General features: G+C 32.6%; 1 protein-coding gene across 3 annotated transcripts in view; it reads left to right on the plus strand.

Moving 5' to 3' along the window:
* The window catches only part of CSMD3 (CUB and Sushi multiple domains 3), a 581,587-nt gene that overhangs the window by 485,549 nt on the left and 76,927 nt on the right, over positions 1-19,111 (plus strand). For all 3 annotated transcript variants that reach the window (XM_059467476.1, XM_059467484.1, XM_059467493.1), the window contains 7 exons: positions 2,889-3,098; positions 4,558-4,746; positions 7,948-8,125; positions 10,158-10,303; positions 13,253-13,333; positions 14,484-14,597; positions 18,745-18,933. In XM_059467476.1, the coding sequence (XP_059323459.1) occupies positions 2,889-3,098; positions 4,558-4,746; positions 7,948-8,125; positions 10,158-10,303; positions 13,253-13,333; positions 14,484-14,597; positions 18,745-18,933 (1,107 nt within the window). The remainder of the gene's footprint in view (positions 1-2,888; positions 3,099-4,557; positions 4,747-7,947; positions 8,126-10,157; positions 10,304-13,252; positions 13,334-14,483; positions 14,598-18,744; positions 18,934-19,111) is intronic.

Genomic DNA, 19,111 nt, shown 5'->3' on the forward strand with positions numbered 1-19,111 from the left:
TATGAGTCATAGTGCTGTCTAGAATCACAAATCAATTTCTGCTTGTTAAGCTATCAAAAAAAAAATTTAGCAGTAGTAGGTACATTATTTCTGGATCAAATCCACAGGAGAAAAGAATATTCAGAGCTATAAAGGAATATGCTATTTTGACAGATGACTCCAAAGACATTTGCTAATAAAGAAGAGATAATAAAAATCTGAAATATTGCTTAAATTTCAAATTTAACAAAATGGTATCTTCAACTGCATCCAGAACCTGCTGTCTTTTTATCCCAAATACATTGCCATCTGCCTCTTCCTTCACTTTACTGCTATCCTGTCTCTCTTCCCATACTGACTCCTTACTACATTTTCTTTGCTTGCAGTCTGCCAGGCTTTTGTGTCCAATAATTCTAACTTAACTCTTCAGACTGCTATTTACACTCTGCATTGTTAACATACTATTTAGTTTGACTTCCATTAGGCAGGAGATTCAGCTACTGAAGTTTTGGAAACAGTTTCTTGGATAACTAAGTTTAACCACCAAAATCAATAGCTCTGAACTGCTTTGTACCAACTGAAGTTTATTCACTGGATTTATGAACTATTTTCCAGTTCATGTATAGGCAAATGAAATCATTCATTTCCTAGAAGAAAACTAAAGCTGCATTGATTGAAACATGCCTGATGGTTTTTTACTGGGATTCATAAAGTCAGAGGGTTTTGAGAAAATGGTTAAAAAGGACAAGCCTTTGAGAGAAGTTTTGTGAACATTGCTAATACAGCAAAAAGTTTTCTAAGCAGTAGAGCAGACGTGACACATAGCACAATAGACTTCTGTAAAACTGGCCTTATAAATTGCAACAAATTTATTTAATGTATATCTTTAGAACGTTAGTATGACTAGATCTCTGTGCTTTGTCTCTCATGAACGAGCCATTGTATTAACTACCATTACGTGTGTTTCATATGATTGGATAAATTTCTTGTCAATATGTTTTGCTCTATGTGTGATTAGCTAAAATCTAAGTTGAGATAGTTTTATACTATGCTGTAATGTAACACCCCCTTAACATTTCCTTTAAATCAGAGAGCTGTTAACATCCTGTCTCCATTGTCCTAACAATGTACTGACTGATGTGCTAAATAAATAACTCATGACACTAATTCAAATTTGCCCCGTCTCCGTTCGTTTGTAAATACCAACCAACAGCACTTCTTTACCTTTTTTAAGTGAGATATGTTTGAAACTAAATTGAATATTAAAATAAAATTTCAGTGTAAAAAATAAAAATATTACTTTTGAAGCAATGATGGCTAAAACTGGTTTTAGTGATGCTGTGACTCTGATCTACTGGAGGCATGTCCAACTCTTCTGTGTAGTAAATAGAAAAACTCAAAAACACCATCGTGGGGACCTTCTACAGACTTTCACTTGTTTAACTCTTTTTAGAAAGGTTTTCTCCCAATTATAAGTTACAGATCATAAGCTTCTTCACTGTAAATTAGCTAATGGTATAATGTTTTTACTAAGGACACTGTGTTTATTTGCATAGATAAATATATTAACTACTCTTTCAAGCAGGATGTCTAAACTGCAAAAAGACATGGCAAAAAAAATAAATCAGTCTAACAAGCTGAAGTTTCAGACAAATAGAGGTAGGTGCTACTGGCAGAGCAAGGGATGAATACTTCTGAAGATTGATATGGTTCAGAAACTTGAAGAGAAAGACAGTGTAATACAGAGAGCAGGATGATTTGCGAAAATATATTTATACTTTTGTATCAAAGAAAGTTCATGAAAGAGGAAAAATCTGATAGCAAGGTCACAGGAGCTGGCAGCTGTTAATGACAGTTTAACTTTGGATAAGTGTATGGTTCACAGGATCAAATTAAAGGCCAAAGTATGGTAGAGAAAGGGCAAAGACTGAATATAGCTTGATTCTCTGTATAGGAAATATTTGGAAAGCTGACAAAGTCAAAGAATGACACTTAAAAATGCTTTCTTATCACTTATAGACTGTCTTCAGATAAAGCAAGACAAATTATCAGGGTAACAGTAATGGAATTATGCACATAACCTGCATATAAAACGTTACGTGCTTCAGAAAATCTTTTATAAACTTTACATAATATCTGAGGGAAAAGTTCTAAAGGACAGTGAGAAACACTATTTAAGTATTACAGTTCAGGAGTTACAAAACTATTCATGACTTTCAATAATTTACCTGACATTATATCTTTTACTTTCAGTTTTATATAAAATTGTGTTGCTTGTCTTTGCCAGAAATACCAGTAGGACTCAATCATCTTTCTAGTGAAACTACTGCATTATCATGCCATAGTTGCAATAGATCCAAACAAACTGCAAATTTTCTTGGTTGTAACTTATACAGAAAAATCTTATAAAAACAGGAAATGCTTAAGAGCCCTATAATTATTCAGTGCATAGAATTTTCTTCTCAGGCTGCATAATTTTTGTAATACATCACCAGATTAGGAGAGATAACTTGCTAATAGATATAAGCTGCCCTCTTATTCCTTACTGAACCAAATAATCAGAAAGTTTTTTCACCAAAACCATCATATTCCACAGTGTATGTGTGAGTAACACATATGTTCCCCATGCACTCTGCTTTCACGAATCCTTGGGTACCAGCAGAGGCTCTGCCTGCCTGATACTCTGAGCTGGACCTGAGGCCTTCCTGCTCACCATCTAGTCCAATTTAAAGACTGCTGGCAGATGTGCACCCCACACACATCAAAACTGTGAAATACACAGATAGTAGCCAGGTAGCACATAGATTTCCACCTGGTTATTTTCTGCAATTATCAGTATACAATGAACACTTTATTTTCCCTCCTGGTTTTGGTACTGATGGTGTTTATTTACTGACAATGTTTTTCAGGTGTCCATTTGCAATTTTTGAATTTCTCAACGGAGACCATACACGATTACTTAGAGGTTAGGAGTGGATCTACAGAAACTAGCACTGTTATTGGAAGACTAAGTGGCCCTCAGCTACCAGCCTCTCTGTTCAGCACAACTCATGAAACCAGCCTATACTTTCACAGTGATTATTCACAGAACAAACAAGGATTTCATATTGTATATCAAGGTGAGATTTGGACATTCTAATGAGAGAGAGCGAGGTGGCTATTATGGATTTTATGAAGTTTTGGGGATTCCTAAAAATAAATATGAAAGATTCTATGTGTTTTGGTGCCAAGCTTTAAACATTGAGATAAAACAGAAGAATGAAGAAAGTTAAGATGAAAAAAACCCAATTAATTGCATTTTTTTTTCATTATAATCTGGTCAAAGGTCAGCAAACACATAATTGCCAATATCTGAAGCTGATTGACATATTAATTTACATTGCATGCCTTTACAAAGGAAACATCTCTATTCCATGTTTGGAAGCATACTGGAATTTTAATTTAGTGTAATGGGTTCTGGAAAGTGTACATATAAATACTGTTTTGTATTACTGGATGAATGTAGGCTTGTGCAAATTAATGACAACCCAAAAATCAACAAATCCATTTTATTTCCTAGTTCACAATTTCCTGAAGGTTCTTTTCTTTTGTACCCGAGTATGTCATGCTGAGCTGGTGAAGATCACGAGATCATAGTTCTATTTATAGAATTGCATTTTCATTTAAAAAGGATTAGATCACCACTGTTCATGAAAAAAGGTCAAATGTGTATTTTAAAGTAGACCTGTTTTCATTATACAAATAACACCTAAGAGTGATTTAAAGAGATTTTACTTTAGAGCAGTCTCCTACTACTCTTTTAATAGTAACAAGTCCAAATTGATTTGAACTCCGTGTAACATTCTGGAAGTGAGCCACTGTAAAAAGAGTTAGCTTTTAAAGAAAAAGTCAATTCGAGGTGTAAAGTGCTAAGGACAGTAAAAACCTAAGCCCATATATTATTATTAGTAACAGTGATAATTTAGGAGATGTTGTAATTTGTCGAAAAACTGGTAAGTTCTTTTCTCTGTTTTAACCACATAAGACAAAATGGATTCTTTCAAATATAAATGACAGGATATTCTTATATTTCAGACTGCACACAGCTTATTTGCTCTCACATTGGTAATAAGAAGACAATGTTTCAAATCTTCTTGGAAAAACATTACCAAGATGTGTGAGAAAAGCTTGTTTTCAAATTGGACTTATTCACTATAAAGTCTTTGATATTCCAGTTCATTATAGAGCCTTTAATTCTTCTTGGAAAAACAAATAAAAGTATAGACATGTTTATTTCTCTTTTTCCTTAAACAGAAGAATGTAAAACCTGACAACTCCTATTGGATCAGAGAAGCACTTCATCTATCTCAGAACAGTATCTTCAAACAGCAAAAATAAATGTTACCTAACAGCACAGAAGTGTAGCCGGTTTCACTGTACTTCTCCAGCTGTAAAATCAATGATTTGATCACGAGCATCATGAAAATTTCGTTCCCATCACATAGGCTTTTATTTTTATTCTAATTAAAATTCTTATTTTTGAGACAATCAGAATTTTTATTTTACTGATTTTTTCACCCTTATTATTATTTATTTCAGCATATCAGCTACAAAGCTGTCCTGATCCTCGACCATTTCGTAATGGTTTTGTTATTGGAAATGACTTTACTGTGGGACAAACTATTTCATTTGAGTGTTTTCCTGGCTACACGTTGATTGGAAATTCAGCTCTAACTTGTCTTCATGGCATCAGCCGCAACTGGAATCATCCTCTCCCCAGATGTGAAGGTACGTTCCAGGTGACCTAGAAACCCTTCATCATTTGAAAGTCTTCCTAAGACTGTTTACTGAAGTCATTTCAGCTTTTGATTTACAGAGGTCTGTATATTTACAGTGTAGTCTTTGCAAGGGAAGTATTCAATTTTGCACTTTAAAATTTTAGCAGAGAAGCTGAAATGTTTTGTAATGCGCAGTCTCTTAAAACTTATATGAGATACAATGTTTGCTTTTGGAAGGTTAAGCTTAAAGTCTGGAATATGGAGACCCATGCAGCTTTTAATCTAGGTGAAGCAATGAAGTATAAATTATGGACTAAATTAAGAAAAAATCTTCAAAAATTGAATTTACCAATTCTGGCCACTTATGTTCTTACTTATCGGTTAGTATGAAATGATAAAGCTGGTCTAGAGTGAAATTGTACTCCAGCCAGTGCTCTGTAAAATCATTTGTACATATGTTTTTTTTCTGAATTTTTTTAAATTACATTTTTTAACCTTTTACATTTGTTTTTTTCACTTGTGCTTGAAACAAAAAAGAAGGTTGCAGGGACTGTGAATTGCACACAGCTGTAATTTTAAGGAGACAGAATGACTGTGGTGGTTCTGTAGAAGTGTTTATCTCTTCCCTAGCTATGCTGAAAGGAACCTGTTTCTAAGCAGCAGGCCAAAGAAGCTCAGTCCTCCACTTAAAGGCCTAGCTCCCCTTCATATTGAATGGTGAAACAGCATTGAGAATGGCATCCTCAGAATCACATAGGAGAGAAATGCCCAAATAAAACCCCCCAACAACAGCACAACAGCATCCCACCACCAAAAAATCTCCAAAACCAAATGCAACCACCCAAATAGAAATTAAAAAGCTCCTCTGTTTTCTGGATTTTTTCATTATATTTTGCACCATATACCCAAATTTAGGTACTTGAATGAAAAGCTTCATTATTCAAAATTCCTGCTGGACTCAAGTGAACCTTAGCAATTTTGGGGGGATTTGGTAGGGAAATTAGGACTGGTACTGAATTCAGAGGGGGAAGCTTTGTAATATAAAAGACAGATGGCACCTACACTGTCATTTTTTTGAAAGGAGAAGAAGTTAATTCATTATAATTAGGTTTCACCACTCATTTTCTGGATCTTGTGGAGTAGTAATGCCTTCATAGTTCATGTCTTAAGTGCTAAACACTTAGCTTTTCCTGTTAGTTTGTTCTTGTTTTATTTTCTGTGCCTCACAATCAAAACAATTTATTGAATGCAGAGATTCTGTTTCTTTGAAATACCTTACTGGAACCAATAATTTAATTAGAAAATTGTAAGATGTCCAAAGCATGTTGTTTCTGAGTATCAATTTCGATGAAGTTCCTGAACAATAGCTGAATGTTCTTTGTTTCTACTTAATTTGATATGAAAAATGAAGATTAAAAAATCCACCAACTTGATAAAAGAGATTTAAGATGCATATTTTCTGCATAATTACAGACTGTCAACACTACTCAACCCCTAGACAAATTTCTTAAATTACATGGGGGTTTGTGCTGATACTTACTGTGGTATTTTTAGTAAAGGGTTTGTGATATTTTTATATGTTACAGATATTTTTGAGTTGGTTTTTGGGTTTTTGTTTAGTTTTGTTTTGTTTTATTGTTGCAGGAAAAGGATAATGAGTTATCTTCTAGTTTCACTTGGTTTGATTTAAGATAAAGGTTTTGTGTTCAAAAGCATTAAAATGAAGTTGGCTTTTTTGTGTACACCTAGTACCAGAAATACATGGCATGTCTTGAATTTGTATTTACTTTCATTGTATTTGCTTTATTCTAAGACAAGATATACAAAGCCTTTTTTAATTCCTCAGATATCTTGAAGCAGACAATCTGAATTAAATAAGACTAAACTAGCTTCTGTTTAAACAGTTTTATTCTCTTCTTGCATCCCCATGCACCTAACATTCCTTTAACCTGTGCTCAGCATCATCTAACACTCTCTGACCCTTCTAAACTCATCTTCCTTGCTTTAACCTGTTTGGATTCTGTTTCCTCTCCTTTTCCAAGAATTCTTGTTCCCTGACAGTCATCAGACCATGTTTTCACTCCCCTAAGAACTGGCTGCAAAACCATTTCCATCTGTACTGCTCAAACCCCCTTGAGCCTTTAAGGTTAAAGCTGAAGAAAAGCAGTGCCCAAGCTGTTGAGTCTGAATGGTTAAAGTGTCACTGTGCATCACTTCTTACCATACAGTTCAGCACCAAAGTTTATAAACATAAACCATAACATATGTTTTTGCTAAATACAAATGATGCATAATTCCTATATGTCAAACCTATGTGTCAAAACTGCTCTGGTTGAAGATTTGTAAACATATTTTAGAAAATGTGTTGCCATACCATGCACCTTGTGGGGTGGAGTGAGCAAAATAAATGTATGCAAAATAAAGCAAATTATACAATTTTAAGCTTTGCTTACTTTTCCAGAGCTAAACTTGTATAACATTTCTCTTCTGTAATAGCTGAATCTGAAATCTGTATGGAGAAAATATAGTTTGGACTAAAATTTTTCCAGAAATATAGAGTTATGAAAGTCCAGAATCTGTATGGTCCCTCTTGCACTGTATGATGTCTAAAATTAGCACTCTTTCACACATATTACAGAGAGGACTCTTACTTTATGTACCAGAATTTATATCCATAAATGCAAAATTACTATTCATACTGTTGGTCACAATGTTTGAATTTTGAAATTCTTCTCTAACCTTTACTGACTCCTCAACCTTGTATGTGCATTCTTTCATGTGTTAATTTTGGTTGGCTATCTTCTTGTGACCATACATGAAACTATGGTCCCAAAAAGATAGCCAACCAAAATTAATTAATGTGATTTGTTGCTGATTTGTAGCTAAAATTTACACAAAGTCCTGACAACGTAATTTTCAGTTGTGTAGGGAATTTCCACCTGTATGTATACATATTTATTCAATTCCATTTCTGATAGTATTTGTTGCATCAGAATGACTATTTTTTTTTACTTTTATATTTGACAAATACTGTCAAAATAGACTTCTAAATCTGCAAAAAGCTGAATAAAATCTGTTTTCTTTGCACAGGAATGGTCATATGCAATGAATTTAAGTGCACCAAACGTGTTCAAAACTAGAGCTTTGATATAGTCTAAGTAAAATACAAAAAGCATTTACTGGCTATTTTTAAAAAGTGTCTTTTTCATAGCTCTGTGTGGAGGAAACATAACTGCAATGAATGGCACCATATACTCTCCAGGATACCCTGATGAGTATCCAAACTTTCAAGACTGCTTCTGGCTTGTAAGAGTACCACCTGGGAATGGAATCTACATCAATTTCACAGTTCTCCAAACAGAGCCAATATATGATTTCATAACTGTCTGGTAAGAAAACACTTTTGGCATTTATTTAATCTTCATGTGACACTATATAACCAAATATGAATTTAAAATAATATATTTTTGATTTTCCCCTTGAAACTGGTGTTTTCTCTAGCAGAAATGAATGAGTTGCACCAATCCATGTTTTTCATTCTCTCTAGATAGCAGTGGACAAGAAATCAAAAACAATAATAGTGTTTCTCAGTTTGCCAACAAAGAAAAGCATAGAGAGGTACGCTATAATAGTTCATCAACAATCAAGAGAAATACTACTTAAGAAGGGAGTGATAAGGAGTTTTAGATGTAGATATTAGTGTTTTAGGAAAAGCTACTAGAAACTAAAGTAGGGCAATACTTCATTAATTTCTTCCAAGTTGGCTTCTTTTATTCTTAAGAGTACATAAAATGAGAGGCTCTTTTTGATTTGGCTGTGACAAAGCAAATTGAGCTTACAATAACTGTAAACAAATCCTATTCTCTGTGTACTTGAATCCACGCCTGTCGTGGCTCTGCATGATGACCCTCAGCAGCAGCCTATCACATTAATGCCTGCAGCACGTGTTTGAAGACATTTAATGGCTTTAGTCCTCATTTGTACACGTGTAAAAGTTGTATTGTATACATGATGGCTATTTAATTATGTAGCCTATACCATTTCTGGGATACTTTTTATTAAAAATTTTATAGCACTTTCCAATGCAAAAAAAACCCCTTTTTATTCATAATTCAAATGCTTCAAAGCATACAACTTCATTGCTAAAACAGAAGGGAAAGTGTCAATGTGCCATAATTTGGAAAACATATTACTACAAAATTTTCAAAATAAAATATATCTGTATTATTTTTGGGGTTTTTTAATATATTATGCTAATAACTATTGAAAAAAAAAAAAAAAAACCTTTAAATTTAAACATCTATTGCTTACTATTTGACAATTCTAATCTGGAAGGAAATAAGGATGAACATTTAATATTCTTCTATCATGATGCTGTCCTCTGTACAGTTCCACTGTTGTTTAGTACTAACTTTGATTTAATTTTTCTATTGAAATGAGTGTTTCATTTCTCCATAAGGTAGCAATCATCTTTTGAGCAGTACATGTATTGTCGAAACCATAATAAATAGTACAAAATAATATCAGTACATTCATATGAAGAAGGTTCAAGAAATTATTCAGCTGCTTATCCTACTCAGTTTTGGTTTAAGCTACCAAAAATTATATTAATACCTACCTGTAGTGGTAAACCATGACACTACCTGAATCAAAAATACATGACCATTTATATAAAATTCATAACAGAGTAACACATTGGTTGAGAAAACTCTGAATCATTCATAAAAATAAACTTTAAATCAATTCTTATCTATCCATATATACTATAAACTATAAATAATAACATTAAAACTATGAATTAGGGGAGAAAAGCTAGGTTAAAATATGCTGACTATAGCATATCTAAAAGTAACTTAGAACAAGCATTGGAAATAAAATGTGCATTTATTGATGTCAACATGCAGTTTTCAAGGGGAATCTTGTATTCAGCAGTCTGTAAGCATTTTGGGTCCATTTTTACCAAAGACTATATTCATTCTTGTATTTTTAATTTATTATTTTAATTAATTATAACAACACTATTTATCTCTTAATTTTCCTATAAATTATAAGATTCAAAAGACTGGTGGACATGAACAGTTATTAATTTCATTTATTTTCTGATAGCCACATTTGAACGTAGAGATACAATAATGTGATCAGAGGTTATGGCAAGTAGATGAAGTACAATCACAAATTCAATAATTTTGAATTGTCTGAAATTTTTATTAGAAAATAAGAATTTGACTTTCAAAAGGTGGTTGAAGTACAGGATATGAGAAGGTCTTCAGCCCTTGTTGTCTGGTTTATCTTATTTTAGTTGTCTCATGCCTTTTAGTGTAATCTAGGGAAAATTTACTACATTCACTTAAAATTTGGAGAAATCATATTAAATTTTTGGACCAGAGAAAGAAAAAAAATTATTCTGTTTGTTTTTCTTAGGGATGGACCAGATCAAACTTCCCCTCAAATTGGACAATTTAGTGGCAACACTGCACTAGAATCAGTCTATAGTACTTCCAATCAGATTCTGATAAAGTTTCACAGTGACTTTACTACCAGTGGCTTCTTTGTACTTAGTTATCATGGTAAGTGTGATAAATTAAACTTTTTCACTGTTTTTACGGGTCACTGGAGGACGGCAAGGCATAAAAAAAGTCTGTAGCTTTTTCTAAGAAGAGTTGCTATTATTAATATGATTGACCACTACTAGGGTAATACAAACATATGAAAGACTAACATGAATTATGAAAAATCATTTATTTTCTTGACCAGATATTTAATTTACTATTAGTCAAACAAAATAAAAAGATTGCAGTATGATGAGACACGAGCAAAGAAGGCAGCATCAAAACCCTGAAGTTCAAGGTGCACATTCTTTTACTGTTTTACAATGCTTCTAAAATTCCTTTGAAACCTAAATGTTTTGGGAGGACATTAAATTTCTTTTTGAAATTTTGAGGTGTTGCTTTTGTAGAGATACCAATGATAGTGAACTATACCTATGATATATTTTTTCTACACTATATAGTTCAATGATAGTGAACCACAAAGTGGAGTTAGCATTAATCTGCCCTTGAATTAAATACTGACTGAATGAAAATGTGTATGAATTAATTCACTGAATTCTACCTCTTTTTGTAGTCATCCAGACCCTCTGTGGCCAAGTGTCTTGTACATTGTTATAACTACAAGGAAACAGATTGAGAAGTTAGGGTGGGTTGAGGTGCTATTTGAATGCCCATTGGATTGGACATCCTAGGAAATTTGAGCACACTACATCCCGTTTTCTGGATGCTGATCAAATTTTGTGACTAGAAGATTTTCTTTTTGACTTATTAAAGACAGTGGTGAGTACAGATAGACAGAATTGACAGGCTTAAAGGAACTTTAAGCTAAGCAAAACAAAACAGAAAAAATACATAAAGCCTACAATGAAAAAAAACCACCAGCAATTGATTATGGAATAAAGACTCTAGCAGGGATAGGCAGAGAGGGATCAGAATTTCCATTCCAAATCTTGGCATCCATATTGCATGTATCAAATTGCAAAGGACAAAAGGACATTTTGTATTCATTAATGAGTCCATATGTATTGATATCTACTAAAATATCAATATATGACCAAACATATGCTAAACCGCTCATGGAATCTTAGAATTATTCAGATTGGAAAAGACCTTTTAGATCATCAAGTCCAACTATAAACCCAACACTGCCAATTTTGCCACTAAACCATGCTGATAAAAGGCACATTACATGTCTTGTAAGTACCTCCAGAGATGGTGACTCCTCCTCTTCCCTGGGCAGCCTGTCCCAGTGCTTGGCAGCCCTTTTGGTTAGCTCATTTTTACTAATATCCAGTCTCATGTGGAGTAACTTAAGACTATTTCTTCTGGTCCAGTAATTTGCTAGTATTAAATTGTCTCGAAAGATTTCCTTTTGCTTGTTTCTTCTGTTGTGAAAATTTTCATGCCACAGGTGTGGGCTCTAATGCACAATAAAGATGCAAACCAAGCAGCACAAAGATTACTTATAAAGAAACTTAAAACCATTTTTGAACTAATGTTGTCAAGACAAATAAATATCTTTGTGTCTTGGAGTCTGTGATCCTTCATATCAGCTGAACAAAACTTACAGTAATGAGGGAAAGGCAGTCAGGGAGTCAAATAAATGCAAGGAGTCAAATTTATTTAAAATAAATTATTTTGGGATTTAAAATAAATTATTTGGGATTATTATTAATTAATGATACTCCTGTTACCCTAAAATTAGTGACATTTGAGATAATTTGTAGGACTTCTTTATTGAATCAATTTTTAATTATGTTCATGATTTTTATTATTATTTTTCTTAAGATGCAAACAGCACAGCTCTTTCATGTTTAATTGGTGTGTTTTATTGGTTTGGCTTTCTGACTCACTGATTTAAGTAAATCTTCATTACCTGAGTGAGGAAAAAGTGTAATAGAAAGATATCAAATTACGGTGACTCATTAGTAACAAAAGGTCTTACTTATGGTATAAATTTCATGATTTTCAAAAGTTGGACCAATTAGAGTACTAAAGGATCTAATCACACAAAGCAACCAATAATGGGTATGACTGAAGCTGAACTGTCATCTGCCATAAATAGATGGTATTTTGTGCTGAAGAGAAATGCTATAAACCAATGCTGTATGAAAATGCAATATTAATGAGAACCAAGCATACTTCATCCTGAACATACACTTTACCACAGAAAAGACTCCACTGTATGTAAAAATATATCAAAGTGAGTTCTGTTACCAGATTTCTGTCCTAATTGTATTAAAGTCAGATTGTATTTTGTCTGTCTCCAAACATGGGCCCATTTTCATTGGATCTCTGGGGGAAAAATCAGTTTGCACTACTTCTGCATACACTTCCTACTTATTTTTAATTTATTTGACGTGATTATTTTGCTTGGCTGTTGCATCATGTGCTAAATCTGGGAACATTATTTCATGTGAAACTTCAAATGAGAATTTTGAAAGCAGGATTATTCTCTGACACTATCTGCAGGTTATGTATACTCTAAAACTGTTTATTTATTAGGAAATTTCACTTTCAAAATGCTTCTGCCCAGTAGTTATGCTGTCTCCGTGTAGAATCTTTGGGATTCCAAAACTTGTATTTATTGCAAGGTTTCAAAAATGGAAAAGTTCAAAATTAAAATTGTTTCATGAAAAAAAAACCCAAAAAACCAACAAGCAAAACAATGATTGAAAAGTGCAAAAATATTTGCTTTTTGACTAGAATTGCTCAAATGAGAAAATTGGCAACCACTTCTAAACTTTTTATGTTATTTATGAAGAGGATTTCACCACTGAAACTAAATAACTGAGAATACAGACACAACTTCCAATGTTTTCATTTCCTTTATTTTGATTCTTTTGAAAGTTTCAATATAAATTGAGTTTTTATGTTTATCCTGCTAATGTGGGTATTAAATCTGTTATTGCATGGCTATGATAACTCTACTTGAGAATGTCAACTGTGCTTTGTTCCTGTTCGTAGCCTATCAGCTCCGTGTCTGCCAGCCTCCAGCAAATATACCAAATGCTGAAATTCTAGCTGAGGATGACGAATTTGAAATAGGTAATATTAAAATAAAAGCACAACATTTGTTTATGAAAGAAACTTGCTGTGCACAGGGTGCTTCTCAGAATGCAAATCATACTTGTAATATTTTAGATTTTTTTTTGAAAATACACTTTTTTAAGAAATCATTCCTCTTTCTTACGCATCCTGAATCCCATCCATGTTTCAGAGATAACATATAAGTAATACAATAACTCTTTGTAATTGACCTAATTTTAAAATACATTTTTCATAGTATTTAATATAAAACATATTTCACTGAAACAAACAAACAACCAACCCATAAAAAACCTTGTAGACAATCGTATATTCAATGCCAGAATTAAGGTTCTGTGATTCTAAAAGTAAAATCAAATTTGTAAAAGTTATGAGGATCAGAGAAGGGGATGATATTCTGACTTTCTGAGACATGTCAATAATATTACTTAGCCACTTACAGTTCAAAGAAATATGATTTATGATCTGATTTCAGATTTCTGGTGAGATAGTTTTGCTCACGTTACAGCAAAGAAAATATTATTTTTAGTATATTCACCAATACATGATTAGTTATATAGGTCACAAAGGGAAATTACCTTTTTTATTCCTTTTCTCTCTGTAATACAGGCCAAAGAGAACTTCTGGAATATGCAGGTTTTTACTTTTATTGGTGCATAAAACTACATAAATTTTTGGTTTCTTAATTAAAAAATGAAAATTCTTATTCTCAGAGTGCCAGACCTAGATAACATCAACAAAACCATTTGGTATTTAATTTTTTCCCTCAGGATTGTATGAATTACTGACTTGATCTTAGACCTTTATTTAGGTCCATAATGTTTATCCTATAAATTATATTGCTTAAAGCTCTATGGACATTTGCTTCACACAGCATCAGTCAAAGCCAGACAACTTAGCAAACTATCTAATAAATAATGTGGTGGAAAGGAATGATAGATTCAGCACAGTGTGCAACACAAAGCTCATTTACCACATTTCTTAGACTAATCAAAGTTGTTTATGCCAGAGGTCATTTAGCCCATTGTATAATATGGTGGTAAGAAACTTCATTAATCAATAATGTTTTCAAAGCTAAAAAGTCCCAGTTAATTGCTGTTTAATGCTTATTTTGTTTGTGTGTTTTTCCCTGTGTCGTTTTTCTGAACAGGAGACATCATAAGGTACCAGTGTCAGCCAGGCTTTACGCTGGTTGGGAATGAGATTCTGACATGCCGGCTAGGGGAAAGGCTTCAGATGGATGGAGCACCACCCACCTGTCAAGGTTTTTTTCCTTTTTATTTTCCTGCTGCCATACCAGTTCAGTGGTGATTCCTTAAATAACTTCTGCATCTCTTTATATGAGACAGCATACTGAAACTATTTCAGACTTTTGATGATTTATCCCACTATATCTCTCTTTGGTTTGTTTCATGTATTTCAGATATTAATGCAAAATAATTAGTAATCTTTTAATGAACTTCACAAGTTGAAAGGGCTGCTTCTCTACTTTGTGAAAATAATTTTACAATTCCTTTTTATTTTTTTTAGGAAGTCTGGTAAATAACGAGACTCATTTCTCTACAACCTAATAATGTGAAAATTTATATGGGAATTCTAAAAGACGCTAAATTAACATAGCATGGATTTGGGTGAACAAGCTCACAAAATTATTTTTTCATGCAATTTTAACTACTTGCATTTTTTATTCAATGTATTCCAAAAAACAGGTTTTCTGCATGTGTGTGTGTGTTTGTTCACTTTTTCTCTTATTGAGAATTGTGAACACAGAGATAATGCCATCTCCTTGTTAAGGTCAAAATTATTACAGTTCTACCAGGCACTAACATCACACTTTAAACTAGCATTTATTAAGGCAAAAATTGATGTCTTATGGTAGAATATAGATTTTCCATAATTAAAAAAAAAATAAATCTTTCTTTCATCCCAAACTGATTAGGGAACAAATGAAGATTGGCCTTGCACATGCTTCATTAAAAAATGAAATCTCCTTGCAGTTCCAGCAATGGGCATGAGTTTATGTTTTGCTACTAATTATTCCAATTATATCTGGAAAGATAAATAAGGACCTAGAGTTATAAACATGTATGATAAAGCTTTTTCAAGAAAAAATTACCAAAGCGAAACACCACAGCCTCATAAAAGTATAAGTTATATAAACAAAAACCATTTTGAATTCGGCTAGTTTTGTGTTATACTTTTGTGATCCCTCTGTTCCTGAGCTTAGTATTCTAACATCTACATTAGGATTAAAATACTTTTTCAAATCAGTCCAATAAGTGTGTTTGATTTATATTTGCATTATATGAAAAATACTGCCATCTGTTTTTTTCTACCAATCTGATGTTTTGGTGTGTCCTTCTACAGTAATTTTCATTCATTAACATATCCATAAAACACCCATGATGAAAGATTCATTGGGCAATAACAAATTAATTATGAATAAATCTAGTAAATTTACAAGCAAAAATTTGTTATTTTACTGTTTCTAAGCATTTTCTAAAATTATAAAATGGTGCACAATGTTAAGAAATTAAACATCAGTATATTAATTTTTAGGACGTTATTATTACTATATCATTCGCCTGAGCTTTCAGCTGAGAATTTAAAAAATCTTGTATAAATATACTCTTTTCCTCCATTCCTAGAAAGCTGGAAGTTACTCTTATAACTGAATAAGCTGTTTTCCCCTGATTTTATGAACAAAACTATGCATAAGTCAGTCATTCACAGCACTGAGTGTAGTTCTTAAAATGCAAAGTGAAATTGAAATGTGAGCTTCATAAGAACTTTTACACTGATAATTTCTGAAAATCTAGACATTTCGTTAGATACTAATGTGTCTAGAAATAGCTTCCAACACTCCAATTTAAATTTAAATCCTAACTTGCCAGACGTATAGCATTTAATAGGTGAAAAACCATAGTAACGTCCAGGCATTGCTTTAAATGTTAAAATGATGCAATATTAGATAGGGCAAATAGGGACGTATGTGTTGATCCTGAAGCATTCTCTCAGTGTGTGTTGCTGAAGGCATTTTTGTATTCAATGCAAGGCCCAAGACAAAAACTCAGGAATGATGACTTCATTTACCGTAGTTAATCTTTTATCTGTCAGATATGAATGCTAAACATTGGTTCCAAAGCTAAACTTTAAATCTATACTCTTATAATTTCTGTTTAAAGCAAAATGAAATTAACATGGTCTTCAGAATTAGATTTGGAAAATTAAAAAGAAAATTGCAAAAGAATTTGTCAAATTGTGCTAAAAATGACCATTCCTACTGGCAACCTAGAAAAGAAAGCAGCATATTTTCTTTTATCTTTGTTTATCTGATGTCTAAGTTTGAAGATCACAGCTATAAGTTCCATTTCTGTAGTAAAAGATGAATAGACAGCTTTGTGGAACCTAAAGGCAGCAAAAATACACGCCAAAAAATTTCTGTGTTTCATGATTTTACTGTATTGCATTGGTCTATGGATAAGCTACCACACTTCACTGTGCAGAGTGTAACATGCTACGTAAGAGTCACTTTCAAGGAAAAGTCTCAGTTCTTCTGATGGTTCATATTAGTATGAGTGTACTAATTCTTTTCACTGGGTAGACCATATGGGTTTTTTTAACTTAATACTGTTAATTCCTGATGCTTTAACCTTGTGCATATCTTATATGCTTTAGCCAGTATAGTATATAGTCAGGCATTTGATTGAACTTTTCTTTAAATTTTGACTTAAAATAAATCAATACCTACATTCAAAATTAATCCATAAGTAAATCTGAAGAATGCTGCTGAGCAAAAGTAACATAAAACTAACATTAGTCTTGAATCTTATATATTGCAGTATAGATATAATAGACAAATGACAAATTCCTAAAAAAATATTGATGCAAACTATATTTAATATTTATGTGGTAATTTTAATTATTGCATGTTAGTTTACATCACATTTAGTACTATTTAAAAGTATGTCAATTTTTTTTCTCCACTTTTTCTCTTGTGTGTGTCAGTTGGATGAGCATTTCTCAAAATTCTTGCAGATTTCCTTTAGGTGTGAAAATAGTCACTAAATTCCACAAGTTTAGCCAATTTTTATCAACTTATTTAGTTAAAATAAGCTATCGTGCAAACAAAGCATGTAATTTTGCCCTCAATTTTCTTTTAAATTAGCTTCTACTTTCAGGATAAAATGAAAATTTCAGACTAAGAAGATTCAAAGTATATTTTGCATCATAATAAGGGGACCCTGAGAAAATTCTTTAGTGATATCTCTTAACTATATCTCAGATAACATTTTCGCTGATTCATGAAACTTACCTACTCAATTCCCAAAGGGAAACTCTTTAACAGAAACAAGTCTTTAAATTCCCCATAAAATTCCTGAGGGATGTTTAGCCAAAAATCTTGAAATTAAGGACAGTTTGTAAGACAAAACCAGCTGCAAATAAATGACTGTAGCCAGATTCCTGTTATGCTCTCCCTGCCACACATTTTTATATAAATATATGTCTATATGTATGTATAAAGTTGAGAGGATTGCTTTGTTCATTTTCTTGAGATATGTGACACAAGTGGCACAGCACTGTAGTTTGACAGCCAGATTCCAGCCATGAGAGTTTTGTTCAATGGGTTGGAGGCGCTGTATTCAATTTCTTCTTGAGTAATTGAAACAAAGAGGTCATGAGAAACAACTCTTGAAGTTTAGCAACTAGATGATAATTTGCAACCAAGATACAAATATTTTTAAAATATGTGGGCAGTACAGTTATTCAAGGTCAGTTTGGATGCATTTGAAGAGGGTTGGACTAGATGATCATCAAAGGGTACTTCCAACCCAAATATTCTATGATTTTTGCAAAGTTTTTTTTAAGAAGATACTCCTTTTCTCTCCCTTTCTCTGCTTTCCTGTATTCTTTATCTCTCTTTATAATTCAATAATTTTTTCATCATAAAACCTGATTTTCATAATTAATGAGACAATTTTATTTCCAATGGTCTTGAGAAAACTAAGATCCTATTCTTTTTCTTGTGTAACTCAGGACTAACTCATCTTCATGTAGGAGTTAGTTGTCAGTATAAAAAGAGTTCAAAGCTTCTGTTTATCAGTGTTAGATTCTGAATATAATGAAGGCATTTGTTCATATAGCATGAGGCAAATATATTTTTTGAAAAAACTTCCAATAACATGGCAATATCAACTATTTCTATTTAATGAGATGTGTATTCTTGTAGACCTAGTGAATCTAGATAAATTCAAAATTAAATAATTTTATCATATTTTAAATCACCATGTTTCTCAATTTAAGGAAATAGAATGAGTAATGCAGTTCTTTAAAACTCGGGAAAATCTCATCAATGACATGAAATAGAAATAATGGGCTTTAGACTTTTTGCCAATTTTTCTGTTCCACAGTGCTCTGTCCAGCAAATGAAATGCGTCTGGATTCAACAGGCGTAATACTGAGCCCTGGATATCCTGACAGCTACCCAAACCTCCAGATGTGTGCATGGACCATTACTGTGGAAAAGGGTTACAATATCAGCATGTTCTTTGAATTCTTCCAGACAGAAAAGGAATTTGATATACTTGAGGTTTTTGATGGTAACTATAGAATACATAACTTTGGATGATACCTTGTCTATATAATTCGGTTTTTTAATATTGCTTCTGTCTAATTACTATCATTTATGCATATCATATTTTTTCAGTATAAAAAAATCTTAGGCAATTATTTTGATTTTTTATGATAAAAAGAACTGTTGGATTACTTTATTTTAAA

The sequence above is a fragment of the Ammospiza nelsoni genome, chromosome 1 (genome assembly GCF_027579445.1).
Source record: "Ammospiza nelsoni isolate bAmmNel1 chromosome 1, bAmmNel1.pri, whole genome shotgun sequence".
NCBI classification, from domain to species: Eukaryota; Metazoa; Chordata; class Aves; order Passeriformes; family Passerellidae; genus Ammospiza; species Ammospiza nelsoni.